We start from the raw sequence: 18,943 nt of genomic DNA on the forward strand, positions 1-18,943 counted from the left end.
TAATACATTTTTGTTAAAAATTGTGAACATTTCAATTTCTCCAGAAAAATCTTCATCCAAACGTTAATATATTTGTTTCAATCGGATCAGATAGATTTTCAACCCCATACAACAATTGATATTAATTAGACATTTTATAATATTATTTGCAAATTTTTACATGTGAGCAACGTTTTTGAAAACATTTCTTTAGTGCGAAGTAGCCAGATTAATTCACTATTGAAGAACAATTATTTATTTCTCATATAAATACGTATTAAAAATATTTTAACCGATTATTTTGCTTGAATCTTTGAAATTTTATATTATCAAAACGATTTTATTGAACTTTTTTTAAATCTTTCTGAAATGCCTCATTTTTATACAACAGCAGCCAAAAGTTAGTTATTTTTTTGGAAAAAAAATGAAAAACTTAAAAAAATAGCCGAAAAGAAAATTTAATTACAAAAAAAAGAAGTTAAATAAAAATAATAATTAAAGTAATTCAAGACGACATAAATAACGATTAGCTAAAAATTCAGGGTGCGAAATAATTTCAAAAAGTATGAACGCTGATATGCGAAGCTTACTTTCAGAGCGGTGGAGTTTGCGTGTGAGAGGATTATCACACGGCATCACAGCACATCATTAACACATCACACCATCAAAACATTTACTTAACAAATCACCAACACAACCCCGACCAAAAAGCAACACATAATTACATCACATTCTAACATCATCACACCACAATTATCAACATGTTATCAGCACAATAAAACATTATCGCATTATTACATTACAGCACATACGTAACATTACATTACAACACATTAAAACCCTTAAAAACATTAGAGTCCAACATTTCAAGCACATCATCACAACATACACTGGATCCGTCTTAAACTTGTTCTTGTCTAGTATAAAAAAGATAATATCACGTTTAATTCAATTCAGTTATTTGTCAAGATAAACAAATTTTCAGTTTGCTACCATAAATATATTTTCAATTTATCATCATAAATGAATTTCTATTTCATTCACATCAATCTCTGAAATAAATTTTCAAAAACTTTTTATTTGCAACTAGAAAAACCAGAAAAATCCGCCAAGAGTAATTAATAATGACGTTTCATTTAAATAAATTCGGTTTAATTTGAAAAAAAAATGTCATCAATATCATCAAAAGTTATTGCACTCATTGTATTCCAAGTTGGGATTGCCTTGTGCCATCTTTCCAATTGTATGCTCCAATTGGAAGCAAGAGAAGAAATGACGTCATGCATCCATTGTATTTGACGCAGGGATCGTTATGAGCGTAAAAAACGGCGTAATGACGTAACTTCTTCCGGGTCAACGCTTAGGGGGAAAGCCTGATTGCACTTCCTGTGTGCGGCTCAATGTTTTGTAACTCAGGCCATTTTCGGCTTCTGTCAGAGTTTGATTTTTGAGAGAATGTAGAATTAACCAAAATAGATTTTATTAGATGAATCGTTCTATGTTTCGAATATTCCATGAAGAATAATTTTGTTATATATTTCTGCTGCAGAGCCTACTAAAGGTTAAAAAAATAATATTGAAAAGATGATATTAGTAACAAAGACGGTTAAATTACAGAAATTAATTGATTATGCTGTAAGCGATAATCGAATGAAAAGTAGCATCATTAATATATAACCTGTATATTTGACTATATATAAATATATACAATAGGTGTGTATGTGTCTTTGTCGGTGTGTATGTGTGTGTGTGTATATATATGTGTGTGTGCGTGTGGTTGTGGCGTTTGTTACAAAATATTTACTCCAAATGTCATTGACATAAACAAATATTGACGAACAGGGAAAACAAAGAAGAAATAAAGAAGGCACAGAGTTAACGATGTCGGATGATGATGATGTTGATGATTATATTTATAATGACGACGATGATCAGAATGATAATGATGATGATGGTGAGAACAGCAATGATGTTGATTAGAATCATCATGATGCAAATTACTGTGATAATTATGATGATGATATTTATGATGACGACGATGATTTGGAAAATGGTGACGAAGCGAATGAAAATGATTTTAAAACAACGACGGTGTTGGTGGTGGGTGGTGGGATGATGACAGCGATGGTGACATGAGTGTGAATTTGGTAATCGTTTTCATGGGGTGGTGCTTCGTGACAAATGAAATTCGATTGATCGATCAAACATGTCTTGTGTTTTTCATCAGCCGAGATTTTTTATGATTAAAACTTTTATGCCACATAAATTGAAACAAATTTAATTTATTGAGCTCGAGAGATGGTAGACTGGAAATTTAATTTAATGCACCAAAATAGGTTTCAAGAAATCGTTGCGGTTTTAAGATTTGATGGTGCGGAATCGTAGGACTCCCGATAATTCACAAACCTGTGACTGATGTGTTTAAATGGAGGAAGTTTAGTTAGCGAGATAATCACAAGTTGTTGAGGAAGAGCTGGCACTTTTCAAGAACCTTACGAGCAGTATAATCTATCTTGACCTGTTAAACGGTTGAGTTTTTGGTTCTGTGTGCTGCTAGCATTTTCAATGATGTTTCAAAAAAAGAATTTGTATAAATAAAGGAAAGAAAGTGAATGGGAAATAATCAAACGCACAGAGTTGTCGGTGTAGTTAAAAGTTTGGGAGGACCAGGAAGAATTTTTCCAATCAAAAAAACATTCAAGTAAAAAAATTCATTTATGATCAAATAACAAGACAGACAATTAAATCTTGCGATGTTCATGCAAAATGTAAAATAATGTCTTGGGCAATATCAACTAAAAACAAACTCATACATATAAAATTGTATTGAGATTGAAAAAACAAAGGCAAAGAACCAGATGAGTTAGACTTTCCGGATTTTATGGAAAAATTACAATTCGTAGTTTCTTCCATAAATTTTTTGTATTGAGCTTTTTTAATGCAGTAAAATACCAATGATATAACGTCAAAAATCTCTCTAGTTCCAACACCAATGTTATAGCTGCCAACGATCGTCGAATTACTTACTTCAATATTATTTCACATAATTCACGATGTAAAATCAAATGTTTTCTGCTGGTACAATTACTGCGAAATCCCATGAAACGTTCACTCATGAATGCTAAACTATTCAATTAATCATCAACACAGTAGAAACAGGTAGAAAATTTTAACTCAACAATGGATCAATATGGTATTTTGATATTACTGCTCGTATATTTTACTTTTGAAATATGTCTCATGCACAGCTTTGAAATAAATTTTTAGGAGTGCAATGATTGTTACCACAATGGAAGCCCCTAGGTGGTTTGGGATGATTTGTTTGCAGAAATATAAAATTTAACGGGGTACCTATACAAAATTATTTCAACCTCTTTCATAACCGTAATATTTGGCAAATTTTCAAATAAAAACACTCGTCATAACACACAATTTGTGAAAGAAACTGAATAAGCTAAAAATTGGCTTATTGCATTTCAAATCAACTTTTTAAAGGCAAACATTTTTGTTGAAACAAGAGTATTTATTTGAAATAATAGGACGTTTTAGACTGCATGTCATGAAATTTTTTTGAAATTTAATTTTTGAAAAATATATATTTGACTATATATTTGACTAAACCAATTTTTCAGATAATTTTTATGAAAAAAGTGTTAAATATAGAAATTATAGCAGTTATTGAAATTGTTGGGGCAGTTTGCACTCATTTGTTAAATTCTCTCTTAAAATAGAGCGTAGGTAATATAAATACGCTTAAAACAACGCATCACAAACATCCTACAGCCGACAGACATAAATCAATTCGAGCCCATTCACTCCGGTACCAAGACCAGATGTCTCAACCAGTGCACCGTCTCAACGTCCCATTATGAATTCGGTTATATTTTGAGTGGTGCATCAGCATTGCTATACAATTTAAATTATTCCAATAAATAATAATTTTATTAAAACAGACCAATAAATGGAAATTTGTTTTAATTTTTGAAACAATTAGTCAAAGATAAAGGTAATGTACAAATAAACGTCAGTTTCAAGTTTTAAAAAATTTAATCACGTTTCATTGGCAACGTTCCAGTTAGGCATACTGAACCTCATAGAAACTCCAGTCGGGGCTGGGAGTCAAGTAGCTCTGGTTGTACCCGTTAACATGTTTGTTCAACTCGCATGTTGCATCAGTTGAATGGAAGTTGAACGAGTCACACTTGCCTGGAAGACACTTCAACAAGCACATCATCTCATATTCGGCGGTCACGGCGAGAGAGTAGTTTCCAGTCAATCTCGTGTTGGATTTACGTTTCCAAATTTTAGCTGCAAAAATAATGATTCGATAGAAATGAATGTACAAAAAGAAATTGAAATGAATGTAACATTTGTGATCCTTAGCAGCGTAAACTTCCATCTCACAAGAGGAGAACCATCCATATCCATCGGCAGGTTGTTGAGCGATGACGTAACGATAAGGTGCAAGATTGGCGTTACACTTCAATGTCAGCCTGGCACTGGCGACCGCCTTGTACTTGTACTGACCACAGAGAGGGTAGGTCCCTCTGATGATGTTTGATCCAGGCGATGAGGAGGTCAGTCCAATCAGGAATTAGTCCAGTGCTGGAGCTGAAATTGAAATAATACATTGTTTAACAACTACAGATATTAAATTTAAGCAGGTCCAAAATTATTTAAATTTTCCATATTTCAAAATCAGGCAAATGTCTGTTGTGATGAAATAAGGAAAATTTTGTCAGATCAAATAACATAGCATTAAGCATAATACCGCATGTTTGAAGAATTAGGCTGGAAAAATCGTTACCATCCATCGAACGAATGTAAAAACAGGAATCTTTACTTGTCAAAAAGAGAAATTAATATGCAAAATACTAGCTACTAATCAGATGACGAAGAAGAAATTTTGAAAATTGAAATTGACAAGAAGAGAGATGACAAAAGTCGTCAAGAATACGAATTTAAAGGTCTACGTCCAGAATAGGAGTAAACTCAATCAAAGAAAAATGGACAAAATAGGAGTTGGCCCGTTTAAAATTTTTAGAAAGATGTTATTGTTAATTTTTGACGTAAACTTTGGAAAGAAGAAGAAAGAATCAAACTTTTTTCACATTAATAAATTGTCACTTTATGTACCTGAAAAAGTGACTCGAAAACGGAGATGTAAATTATTTCATATAATTATCTATGTTACAGTACTTCTTGAATTTTTCCTTTAGATAAATAAATCAGGTTCTTGAAAGCAAACTTATAAACGTGTTTTGTTCTTTATTATGCAAGTAATTTTAAACTAATTTGAAGTAAATAATACAAAACAAAATTGTCATTTTTAGTACATTTTTGAAATGATCTAAAAAAATATTTCCCTTTAAATGAAAAAACCACGAAACAAACTAACTGAACGAATCCCTCGTGAACATGTAAACGACGTCTACGTAATAGTCGGCAGCAAGGTCGACCTCTGCCCAGTTAGGTCCGCCCGGTGGATCCGCCCCATTGTAACAATGGCCAGCAAAGAAATCAGGATTCGTGTCTCCATCAACCATCAATCCGACTACCGGGCGGACATAATGTATGTAAAGTGAACTATTGGTTGCAGGTTTGTTGAGAGCCAAGTTTTGCGCTTCATTAAACTCATAACAGGCTGAAACATTAACTTCGTTTGATGTTTATTTATCAATAAAATAATTCAGCACCCATTAACTTTACCAATGGAAAAAAACATGAGCCACCAAGGACAATATTTTGACATTTCTAAAGATTACTAATATTCAAATAATCACCAAAAATGGTTCTTCAATTATATGCACTTTTTTAATCTTTGCTCGACACATTCAGCGTTCACCACAGTACACGTGTAGCGACTTGATAGACTCGCTGATGGATCCTATTGTTGCAAATTGTAGGTATTATTATATATCGCACATCACAATCACAATACATGTATGGTATATGTATGCATACACATCACACATACAAATTGTAGGTATTATTTCATGACACATCACACATACAATTCATCCTTCTAGCTAGTATGGTTAAGCTTACCCATGTGTCATATATTTTATGTTATAAGTTAATAGAAAGCATAGCTTGAGAATAGGTAACGTAGAATGGCTTGGAACGAACTAAGCAGAGGAGGAAAGGAAAGAGAATTGGAAGAAACGGTGGAATATTTATTAATAGTATTGATAGTATTTACCCAACCAAAACATGAATTTTCTTGTTACTCGTTCTCTTATTGATTTCAAACATACAATAAAGATGAAAACAGCCAAAGATACGTGTATTTTATTATTTTATAATCTATCAGTCGAATATAACACAAGAAAATTATGTTTTTAAAGTAATCATAATTATAGATAATAATTATATTTGTTATTATATAAGAATAGATGGTAACGTAATTAGTAACTTGAAAAAAAGCATGCTTAGATGTACACCATCTGCTTCGACAGATTGATTGATTAATTTGTAACTACAATTTTTGCGGTACGATTCGATTTTGGTTGCCTTCATTGTCGCATATTCTCTTATTGTCTCCATTTTGCTATATATGTACGTATGTGTGTATGTGTCTGTAAACTCTTATATATTTGTTTAATGGTAGAGTATAATTATGTTTATTTTGATTTAAACATTCATTGAGAATAAAAAAGTTTATGATTATAAATTAAACAGTAAATAAAATAAATAATGGAAAAATAGCAATAATTAAATTATTTGTCCTCTTCACGCCGAGTTAATTCATTCCAAATCATTCACTCGTTTATTTTAAGTTGTGTAAGAACTATTCATGTCTCAGTTGGTCTCTGCGAACTTCTTTCGAAGATTTTTTTTTGTTTGTAACTGCGTTGTTGTAGAGGCGGTTAGACAAGAGTTTCACTTTAATGCGACGAATTTATATTTGTAAAAATAACAACAATTACAGTAAAATAAGTTCATGGTAAAAAAAGATTGTCACATTTATTTTAATTTCAATATAATTTTTCTGATATAAATTAATCAACCTATGATTTTTAAATTTCATAAATTTTCTCACTATAATTTATTATAAAAAAAATATTAAATCATTCTAATTTAAAAAAGTTTTAAAAATTTATTCCTATTGTTCATTAAAAAAAATTAGAAATTATTCGGCAGCGGCCCCTAACTGAAACAGTCGTACCATTTTTTTTCTCCCGTTGCATTTGACGCTGTGAGTTAAATGGAGAATGTTTTAGTAACGTTTGCGTCATCCAGTGGCGGGTCTAGGGGGCCCGAGAGGGCACTGGCCCCCCGTTGTGAGTAGTTTTTTTAAAAAGTTAGAATAAAGACCTTTTTAGTTAGAAAATCGTCCAAAAAATGGACGTCATAATCCAAAAAATAAGGTCAGTCACACTATCACAAATTTTCCATCCCGTGAAAATTTTGGCCCCCGGTAAAAATTTGAAAATTTTCAAAAGTTTGGCTTCTCTCGTCAAAGTTGTCTGGATCCGCCACTGACGTCATCAACAGTGTCATCGTCGTCGTCATGAATTTTCATCGTCGTCGAGCTCCCCGCTCAGCACATGCGAAGTGTGACGCGTGCATTCACGCTTATGCACACGTGCTGTGTGTGTGTGTGTGTTGTTGAAAAAATATTTAAAAAAATTAAAAAAATTAAGAAACATTAAGTAATGACAAAGATCATCAATAACAACCGCCTTCAGTTTCTGCGGTGGCTTGAGCTTCAGCTGCTGGCTCCTCACTCGGAGCTTCTGTAAATGACGATTCAATGTTAATATGTTTTCTTTTGTTACTATTAGTAGGTATTATTATTATTATTATATAGTTGTAGCAGTAGTATGCGTGCTATTGAGGTAGTAGTAACAGTAGTAGTATTAGAAGTAGTAGTAGTAGTAGTAGTAGTAGTAGTAGTAGTAGTAGTAGTAGTAGTAGTAGTAGTAGTAGTAGTAGTAGTAGTAGTAGTAGTACTAGTAGTAGTAGTAGTAGTAGTAGTAGTAATAGAAGAAGAAAAATAAATTATGAACATAAATTTTCATAAGACAAAAAATTTTAATCTACTAAAAACTAATTAATTTAATAAATATTTAAAAAAGGCATCAATGCATGATTAACCGCTGGTTCCTTCTGAAATGATTTTGAAGAGGTAAATCAATTAATTTTTATCTATAAATCAAAATCACGGACATATGTGTGTGTATATGTGTGTGTGCGTATGTGTGTGTGCAACAAAATACTATCCAACGCTAGAAATTCGTTAGATTTCATAAAATACTGCATAAATATACATATATACATATATGTATACATATATGTATATATAATATATATATATGTGTGTATATGTGTGTGTATACAATTGAATAAAATAATAATATAATACATAAAACTTTGAATAACTAACCTGCGGCTGCTCCTTCTGCGTGTGTGTGTGCGTGTGTGTATGTGTGTGTGTGTGTGTTTGTATACAATTGAATAAAATAATATAATAAAAATTTGAATAACTAACCTGCGGCTGCTCCTTCTGAAATGATTTTAAACAGAGTGAATAAATCAAACTGTACATCATTTTTCATTACTTATATTTATTTTTATTTTTGCTTTTACTATTACCGGTGTAATTGTTATCATTTTTATCAGCAGTAGTAATAGTAACATGAATAATAGTAATATATCAATAGTAGCAGTAGTAGTAGTAATAGTAGTAGTAGTAGTAGTAGCAGTAGTAGTAGTAGTAGTAGTAGTAGTAGTAGTAGTAGTAGTAGTAGTAGTAGTAGTAGTAGTAGTAGTAGTAGTAGTAGTAGTAGTAGAAGTAGTAGTAGCAGTAGTAGTAGTAGTAGTAGTAGTAGTAGTAGTAGTAGTAGTAGTAGTAGTAGAAGTAGTAGTAGCAGTAGTAGTAGTAGTAGTAGTAGTAGTAGTAGTAGTAGTAGTAAGAGTAGTAGAAGTAGTAGTAGCAGTAGTAGTAGTAGTAGTAGTAGTATTAGTAAGTGTAGCTGTTGAAGATGAAGTAGTAGTAGTAGTAACGGTAGTAGTGTAATAGTAATAATGATATTGGTAGTTGTAGTAGTAGTTGTAGTAGTAATAGTATTAGTAATCGGAGTAATTAGTAAACATATTTGGAATAATAGTAGTAGTAGAAGTAGTAGCGTTTAGCGGTGGGTGCAGTAGTGTTTAAAGTAGTAGCAGTAGTAACATTGTTAGCAACAGAATGAATTTTCATATAACCAATAATTTCAACTTAAACATTAATAAAATACGGAAAAATGGAAAAATATCACCAATGGATTCTTATCGACCTGCGGTTCCTTCTGAAATGATTTTAAATATGTGAATCAATTTTACCTATATATATATATCTATTTATTTATTTATTATTCGTTTTATTGTTATCATTAGTAGTATTATTATTTTTTGTAGTAGTAGTATATTATATATGTATGTATGTGTATATATATATAAGCTGGAAAAAGACCATAATTAAAACAGTAATTTATGAAGTCTACCGAATTTCTAGCGTCGGATAATTTTTTATTACATTTCTCAATATTTCTAATCAAATTTTTGTCGTCATTATTTATTTTATGAAAGTTAGAATAATATACAGTTTTCCAATTTATTCTCAAATTGTGTGAGGCCCCTATTTCGAATTTTCAATCATCTTTAGTACTAGTTGCAGTTTATATAAGGAATTTGTAAAAAACCCAGGCCTTTGTTTCTGTGGTTTGCATTCATTGTTAATAGTGATTATGTTAATTTTATTGTCTTCTTTACTAATTGATACGGCTTCTTTGCTCGTTACTTTGCTAATTACATCGGTGTTACTTTTTATGGCTTTGGTATCATCTACTTGCTCTTTGATAGTACATTAGTCGATGTTTTTTCAGTGTTTTCATCGGCACCATGGGTGTTGTTAGTATGTTTTATTATTGTTCTTCTTGTTGGGAGTATTGTTGAAATCTTTTGTTGTTTGTTTATCAGGGGTTGTTTTATGTCGATGAGAATGGCTTTGGATATTTTCTGATGGGGATGGCTGGAACTTACAGCAAATTATTTTGGTGGTGTTGTTCTGGATTTTTTTTGCAATTTCAATATAATGTGTATGTTCTAAGTGTGTTTTTATAGAACCTTTCCTAGCTAGTCGTAAATTATAATGGTTTAGACTTTGTACGGGACAATTCAAAAAGTACAATAAAATCCTTTGTGAACCGTGCATTCACGCATTCATCCTCAACTGAAGATCGCAATAAGGAACTTAAAAAATTACTAATTTAAGAGTAAGCAATGGTTACAAAACATCGTCCATTGAGAGCACCATTCAACAAAGACAACAACAAGATAGAAATATATTTAAAAACAATAATGACAACGACACAATTCTATATTACAGAAATCGTATGTCAACGTCACATAAAATAGACGAAGTCGTCCTCAAACAAATCATAAAGAGTAATTTTACACCAATCAATGATACTAATAAATTTAAACTCAGAATATACTACAATAATTGAAGACATCACAAGTTGGCCTTAGAGAACAACTGCAATCCTAAAGACGATCCTACTTTGAAGCGTAATCCTGTAATATATGAATTTAAATGTCTTATTGACGACTGAGCTCGTCAACAGCAATTGTATATTGGTGCTTTGTTTAAAAAAAATATATAAACCAAACCTACACTGAAGATGATTTATGAAAAATCGAAATTAAGCCTTATCTGCATGATGAATTCGGAAAACAAGAGTTTCATTAAATTTTCATGCTGAACTTGGATAGTTCTATTGTCAACAAATTAAACAATTATCAAAAAATTCTGATAAGGAAAATTGAAAAGACAAATTTTTATTTGATTAATGCCAACAATTCGGTAGAATTCATCCAATACTGAATAAAATATGGCCTCCTTCCAGCATATATTATTATTTATAATATCGCTGTAACTAGTGAATTATTTTAGTGATAATATTAACAAAAGTCTACCTTATCTCCCTACTAGACACACGCACACAAACCTGATTTTTCAGTTTCCCCCAGCAGTGGTTGATTTTGGCTGCTGCCTCTCCGTCTTGAGCTTTTACGTCTGCCTCTTGACTTTCTGGACTTCCTTTCTTCATTTCCATCATTTCCAGCTGATTCTCTTCTCCGATTTTTTCGTTTCTTACGCGAACTTCTTTTTTTGGCAGGCGAGCCATACGACGACAGACTTTTCTGTCCTGATTTGTCTTCATCCCATGCTGCTTCCGACGGTGGTTCAACAACCGAACTAGCTGCTTGCTCTAAAAATATATTTATTAGTTTGAAAAATTTTGTTTTAATTTGTTGATTTGAAAAATTTTGAAAAAAACGGAAAAAATGATTTTTAATTAAAATTATAATTTTTACTCTTTTTCTTCTTATTTAATAATAATAATACAATTAAAAAAATAATTTTCATTATTATTTTCAGTTTGTTTACTAATAGAACCTTCAGCTTTTTTGTTTGCTCTTCTTCGCTTTGCCATCATTCTATCAAATTTTCCATCTACAAACGTGCCAAGCAGAGTTTTTAAATTAATGTAATTTCAGTAAAAGTGATAATTAAGATATGTTGAGTGCGCTATGGAATTTTCAGCATTTTAATTATAATTATGTATAATTTGAAATGTCAAATCTTTAATGATATTTTTGTCATCATTGCCTTATTCCTTCAGATTACAAAACTTCTTAATGCTTTAGGTATCATCATTAATTCATTCACTCAAATGTTATAACGAGATTTTTTTTTATTTTTAAAAATTGAGTTGGTTGTTTGAAAAATTAAATTGAATCGGTGTATAACTACAGCATAGCAAATTGAATTATGAAAAAAAATTTCAAGTAAACTTGTGTCTAAAAATTAAATATTTTAACAGAAAATTTACCGCGAAACCAGTAGAAGTACAATCCAATAAAGGAAATTCCCACCATAACTCCGAAACATATGCTGGCCATTTTCACTCCAAAAATAGGATCTTCATATTTAATCTTTTTCGTATCTGCAAATGTGTTTATTCATTAATTTATTTATTCTCACATACAATAAACTTCAATAAAAAGAGGATTTAAATAGACAAAATCTCAAGTAAATCATTCTCCTTAATTTAAATTAATTGTTGGCTAGGTTTCTTTTATCTCAATTTATAGAGGGTTTTATAATTAAAATAATTTATTAAAATTACTTTTTCAAAAATATTATTAATATAACTTATTTATTTATTTACAACATAACTCAGAGTTCATAAAAACTAAAACATCTCGAAATGTTACAAGATTTCAAATTTTAAATAACCATTAACGTTCCGCTTATATCTTCCCGATATCCAAGATTCAGCTTTTTCCATGATATTCTCGTTCACTTCAGCCATATGTAGATCTGGACTAATTATTGGTGGACTACTATGTGGCTCTGAACCAAAACCAGAAAAACCCTTTTGTGGTTTCGAGTCGACACTGTGGAGGCCATCAACCTCTTGTTCCTGTTTTCTTCTTCCAACATCCGACCCATTGAAATCCGATTTTTTTCTGAAAGTTGTAATAGGTTTCAGGTTAAGTTTGTTAGCTGCTGCTAGTTTTACAGTTAAGGACGAAACGACAAATTGTGCATACGCAGATAGAAGGTCATTTGATTTGACTATTTTCTCATTGCTTGGCACTAAATCAGTGACATCAACTGCAGTGCTGGCTTTTGCCTTATGATCTTCAACTCTGCGAATCGGACCAACAACTCCATTTTCAAGCGTAGACTCATCAAAAACTTTGACTTTCTTTTTGGCAGCTGCATTTTGTTTGCCCGCAGCTACGAATTTGGCTACAGCTACTTTTGCTGTTTGATAGTAGCTTGAATCGATTTCATATTCAACAATTGTTTCATTGCGTTTGTTGAGTTGGCCATTTACAAGATCAATTAAAGAAGTTGAGGTTGTGATTGGCTTGTTGGCATTGATCACTGGTTGATTTGGTTGGAGGATTGTGAATGTGAAAAGGTTGAGTACCGAGATGGTTTGTTGGATTCCAATCATTGGATTATGTTTTATATTTTCAAAGTAATTTTACAGAAAATCCTTTTTTTTTATTTTGCACAGTCAAACCATTTCAAAAACAATTGAAATAACTATAATTAATAATTTCTTGGTAAACCGAAAATAATAAATTTGTAAAGTGCGTAATAAATGTAAAAGAAATTATTTAAATCATGTCTACACAAGTCGTGCATCATTATTCAAACGTTTTGGTTGGTGAAAATTGCTGTAAACACTGAAATGAAAAAAGTTTCAAACAGTTGTAAGGTAAAAAAAATTAAAGTCAAATGATCTTTCTAAATAATTTCAATCGAACTTGAGTTGAAAGTAAACAATTCTAATATAAATAAACAAAAAAGAAAACAGTTGAATATAAAATTAGTAATAAAATTATTTTTTCAACTCATTAGGTGGTAAAGAAATGTTGATTATGACTACATTCGAAACTAAAAAATATGTGTTTTATTGTTACCCAAAGGCAGTTGCAGATTGTTGAAAAAAATATTCAATCAATTCAAGTGGCCGATCTGATTGATTTCTTAATGAAAATAAAATAATCAAAGAGATCAGCGTTTATAAATAAATAAAAAAAATAACAACATTGCATTCATAACCCATGTAAACCTTTATTGTGCAGATTGTTTGTAAACAAGCTTTTTTAATATAATATGTTATATGTATAATATATGTGTGCATCATATATATATAAATATATATATATATATATATATATATATAGGATTCAGATTATCAGATATACAGTTGTTGAGAAATGTCACAGCATTTTCAGCGTTTCTTAATTTCCTTTTAAATTTTTCAATCTTTCTTACGATGAATTTCAGTTGATTATTAAGTTTATTTAACTCATACACTTGATGACGTTGGTAATACAAAACACGTAAAATAATTTTTTTTAACAGTGCATTTGTAGTTCATTCTTTCTTCACACAAGTATATTTTCAAAATATTTTCAGCGAGAATTTCCTTTAATCAAAATTAATGAATAAATAAAGACAATAGTAGAAATGTCACCAACAACTTTCAATGGCGTTAATTTTGTCACAATGGGATGTCTTTTCTACACTAGATGTCTCCTCCAAAAGAACATTTGATAGTTTTGACACGTTAGGAAATAATTCAATGGCATGTGGTGTGAAATGTGCTTTATCGGAAAATTTTTTGATGATGGTTCTTTTGTAAATTAATTTATAATAAACCCTAATATTTTTCATCACATATGTTTCGAACTTTGAAATAAGATCTAGGGGCCGTCCACAAAGGATGTCACGCTTCAAGGGGGGGTGGAGGAGGTCCAAATATTTGTGACAGTTTGTGACGAGGGGGAGGAGGGGGTAAACGCAAGTGTGACGTCTTTTTTTTAAATAAACAAAACAATAAATAAATTGTTTTTCAAATATATGCTTAAAATGAATATTAAAATTTTCAAGCGTGCAATTAACTCATGAATATTAATTATAGGAGGAGTCAAATTTCAATGCCATCGTTAAGGTTTACCGCTGTGTAGGTGTTAATATTAATAAATAGTTAATATTAGTGAGGTTTGACGTTGGCTAAACCAACTGATCACGCTTCCTCCAGATACACCTGATGTCGATCTTCCACTAGACTTATCTCCTCCATGATCTGCATCACTGTAGGCTGTTTTGACCAGACTTGTAAACAAAACCGACATAACTGTGCCTTGCTTGCAAATATCTGAAAATTTGCTTGACTTGTGCTACACTGGACTTGCTGGGTTTCTCCAAACTTCTGGATGCTACTCCAACTGCATATGCAATATCTGGTCTTGTTCCCGTCATCAAGTACATCAATACACTAACTGCTGATATGTAAGGAAATTTCACTTCCTCGTGTTCATTTTTGTTTTCATCGAACTCCTCAGGTTTTGTAATCGGAGTTGTACAGGATTTACACTGACTCATCCCAAACTTTTCAAGAATCATTCTTGTATATGATTGACTTTAATATTTTCTTTTTCATCTTGATTAATTTCTAATCCAAGAAAATATGTTGCAAGTTTAGATGTTATTTTGAACTCTGACTTTACTTCTTTTTCAAAAATTTTTAGTTTTCTTTTATCGGTTCCTGCAAGTATGAGTTTCTTTCCTTCCTGTATTTTAATGAACAAACAAGCATCTGCATCGCTTTGTTTAAAATGTCTCTTTTTCAAGAATTCAGCAAAGCGTTTGTTCCAACATCTTGGAGCTTGTTTATGTCTATAGAGACTTCGCTTGAGTTAACAGACTCTTCCTGACTTATCTTTAAAACCTTCAGGTTGCTCCATGTAAATATCTTCATCAAGTTTGCTGTAAAGAAATGCTGTTGACCCATCAAACTGCATGAGTGACATCTTTTCATTTGCAGCAACACTTAATAGTGTTCTTATAGTTGAACTTCTGACCACAGGACTATAGGTTTCTTCATAGTCAATTCCCTTTTACTGAGAAAAACTTTTTACCACTAGCCTGGCTTTAAAACGTTCAACAGAACCATCTGGATTGTGTTTTATCTTGTAGACCCATTTGCATGGTATTGCCATATGACCTTTTGGAAAACTTACCAAATCCCACGTTTGATTTTCCTCTAATGACTGCATTTCACTGTTTATGGCTTTAAACCATTCATCTTTTTCACCACTTTGAATGGCATCTTTGTAGCTCTCAGGTTCAAGTACTTCCCATTATGCAGACATAACAAAAGGATCATAACAAGATGGCTTTTTGATATTATTCCTGTCACGTAAAACCATACCTTTGGTCTTTTGATTGCAACAGTCAGATTGATCTTCTTCATCAGATGAAACTGAACTACGGTTGTGAACATCTTCATCAGTTGAAATATTTTTTTTAAACAAAGTTTCTTTATTTTCATCTTTGATTTCAACATCAATCGAAACTGTATCATCTGAACAACTTTCTTCTTGCAAAATCACTGAATTTGGTTTGACAACCTTCTCATCAAAAATAACATCTCTTGATCTCTGATGTCCCATTCGTTCATGGTATAACTGCAATGCATCTTGATCATTGACAATGTTAACTTCGACTTCAGAATTCAACGGTCTAACAGTTTTTTCAACAAGTTTGAACAAACTTCCATTGTTGTTTCTTATTCCAACAACATTTATCACATTGTCAATAAGTAAATGACAACTTCTTGAGGTTGAAAAAAAAACTATTTTTGTTCTTATTTTGAGTTGCAAGTACTGAGAAAAAATTTCTTTTTACTTTTGTGAATTTAACAGTTTGCCATTTATTATTCACTTTCACTTGAAGATGAATAATTCCTTTTCCAAAAGCTTCTACAGTATCATCATTTGCAACATATAATTTACTCGGTTGAGAAAATTTTTCAAAACTTTGAAATATGTTTCTTCGGAAAGTTAGATGACACGTTGCACCATTGTCAAAAAACCATTCATCAGTGTACGCTGACTCATCACTTGCAAAAACACTTGATTCCATAACAACTAGTGACTTATTGTCATCGCGTAGATTGTTATTTCTTGGTTTTGCTAGTCTACCATCAAAATGCCATTTTTCACAATTTCTTACAATGTGACCTGGCAATTTGCAATAATGACATATCAGTCGCTTTGATTTGCTGACAAATTTATCTTGTTTTTGCTGTGAGTCTAGTGACAATATTTAGGAGGAGATGTGGTTGGTTTCGTCGGAAATTATTTCCTTCCGGACCCAATTTTCAATAATTTAATAAACTAGTAATATCTCAAATGGTTTCGATACACTCGAACTTCATAAAATGGTGTGATGGTTGAAGGCGCTGCAGTGTTCTCGTTCGAATGCAACACCGTCCTGGCATATCTAGTGCAGTCAGTGTGCAGCGTGATTAGCGTTTTGTCGCTACCATAGATGCAAGTGCTGCATCCTTATACCTTTTAAATGATAACATTTTTTATTTTATTAGGAAGGAAAGGTGAATTAACTGAGGTTAGTCAATGAGATTGAATTATGCTGATCGAAACACGTGCCTGATGCTTACTATATTAAGTATATTTATCTTCATATAATCTCATTTGGGACATATCCAGCTTTTCACAATTGATCGTTTCCCAATTCATGTAACAAAATTTCAAATGTTCTTCCACCCATCTTGGAATATTTAAGTAATCGAATTCTGTCAGTGCATCAGTGGGACCGGACACCTTTACCTCTACACAGTTGATAATGAAGGATGCCATTGGGTTGTTTGTCTATCGAGTAACTGATGAGGAAGCCCCGGGGTAGGTACAGCGACATCTTTTTTCATTATCTAGTTATAGACCTGTTACTAATATTACTGTCATATATGATATTATACTCCCTGTATCAATTCTATGGTTTATTACCAACTTAGCAGAAATAGTAGTTTATAAATAATTATCATTTTATTCAAACTACAACTCTTTGCTACCTGTATCTCAATCTGGTTTCAATCCTGCTCACAGTACTGAAACCTTTTTACTCAAAGTACATAATAATATCCTTCTCTCTAGTGATAATAGTAATCTTACTCTTCTTCTTGCTCTTGACTTTTCCTCGGCTTTTGATATCGTTGCTCATAATATTCTCATTAAACTGCTAGTTCATTCTTTAATGTTAGTGATTCTTGTCTATCTTGGTTTTCTTCTTGACTTTCTAATTGTTTTTTTCTGTTGTTCATAATAATTCTACCTCTAAATCCTCCACTCATACTTCTGGAGTACCTCAGGGTTCTATCCTTGACTCTCTTCTATTTATACTCTACATTTCTGAACTACCATGTATTAATAATTTTTTTTCACTAGTCAATTATATGCTGATGATTTTTATATTTATATTTCTTCTCTTTCATCTAATCTCAATAATGTTCTTCATAATCTATCATAATCTATCTCTATGTCTTTTTTCAATTATCGCTTGGTCTGACTCTATTGGTCTTAAAATTAATCCTTCCAAATTTGAAATTGTTTTAATAAATCTAAACGCTTTATTACTATTCTTTCTATTATCTTACCTGATTCTAAAACTCTTGATATTGTCTTTTTCTTCGCAGATTTATAGTGTTGCTAAAAGTTCTTACTATCATCTACGTAAAATAAAAAAACTTTTGCTTTTTCTTGATGATCCTACATTTCTCTTTCTTGTTACTTCTTTAGTTTTTTCGCTCCTCTATTATGGTCTTCCTGATTCTACACTCTATCCTCTAAGTAAAGCTTTTTTAACTCTGCTGTTCGTCTAGTTGCTTGTGCCCCTTTCTTTTCTCATATATCTCCATATCTTGTTCTCTTGCACTGGCTACCTATAAAATATAGAATAATTTTTAATATTTGCACATTTATGTATAAGTCTCAATCTATATTATTTTCTAAGTACTTATCAGATATATTAGTTGAGTTAAATTTAGCTTTATGATCCTTTTATTTTTCTCACTATTTTGTAAATTGTGTTAAACTCTCTTTTGCTAAATCTGCATTTGCTTTTTTGGCCCTTTTCTCTAGAACTCTATACCTCCTTCTACTTATCAAAATATTTACATTTTTTTTAAATTTATTTTAATCACTAAATAATAAAATTGCAACATAAAACAATAACTACTTCAAATTTGAGAGTTTGTTGGTTATTACATCAAGAATACTTTACTTTTTTTTCTTTGCTTTTGGCAGAATAAAATTTCGAAAAAAAAAACAAAGTTAATTTTTGAGTTTTAGCAAATTCAAAATTTTAAATGAAAAAAATATAAAAAATGGGAGAAAAATATTGAAGAACGTTTCAATCAGGCTATTATGAAATAGTATTTTAAATTTAAGAAATAGAACTTCGTTTATGTTAGAGAATGTAAAATTAATCAAAATCGGAACAATTGTAAGGTGCGCCTAAACTAATATTATTAGTTTTTAAAGAATTTAATGAACATTTTCAATGCAAGTGGGACTGTAAACAATT

The 18,943-nt window shown here is 31.3% G+C and overlaps 3 protein-coding genes across 3 annotated transcripts; all 3 read right to left on the minus strand.

Annotated features, from left to right (window-relative positions):
* Positions 1 to 4,054: 4,054 nt before the first annotated feature.
* HELRODRAFT_172609 (hypothetical protein) lies at positions 4,055 to 6,525 on the minus strand (the record flags this gene model as incomplete). The annotated part of the gene is made up of 3 exons (XM_009019274.1): positions 4,055 to 4,524; positions 5,378 to 5,533; positions 6,423 to 6,525. The coding sequence occupies 3 exons, from the start codon at positions 6,523 to 6,525 to the stop codon at positions 4,055 to 4,057; spliced, it is 729 nt and encodes a 242-aa protein (XP_009017522.1).
* A 3,076-nt stretch (positions 6,526 to 9,601) lies between these two features.
* Positions 9,602 to 11,931, minus strand: HELRODRAFT_172610 (hypothetical protein; the record flags this gene model as incomplete). Its single annotated transcript, XM_009019275.1, has 3 exons — positions 9,602 to 9,816; positions 10,974 to 11,237; positions 11,862 to 11,931. 3 exons carry the CDS (start codon positions 11,929 to 11,931, stop codon positions 9,602 to 9,604), a joined length of 549 nt encoding a protein of 182 aa, XP_009017523.1.
* A 311-nt stretch (positions 11,932 to 12,242) lies between these two features.
* On the minus strand, positions 12,243 to 14,230 carry HELRODRAFT_172611 (hypothetical protein; the record flags this gene model as incomplete). Its single annotated transcript, XM_009019276.1, has 2 exons — positions 12,243 to 12,925; positions 14,038 to 14,230. 2 exons carry the CDS (start codon positions 14,228 to 14,230, stop codon positions 12,243 to 12,245), a joined length of 876 nt encoding a protein of 291 aa, XP_009017524.1.
* Positions 14,231 to 18,943: the final 4,713 nt, after the last annotated feature.

This window comes from Helobdella robusta, assembly GCF_000326865.2.
Source record: "Helobdella robusta unplaced genomic scaffold HELROscaffold_24, whole genome shotgun sequence".
In the NCBI taxonomy this organism is placed as follows: domain Eukaryota; kingdom Metazoa; phylum Annelida; class Clitellata; order Rhynchobdellida; family Glossiphoniidae; genus Helobdella; species Helobdella robusta.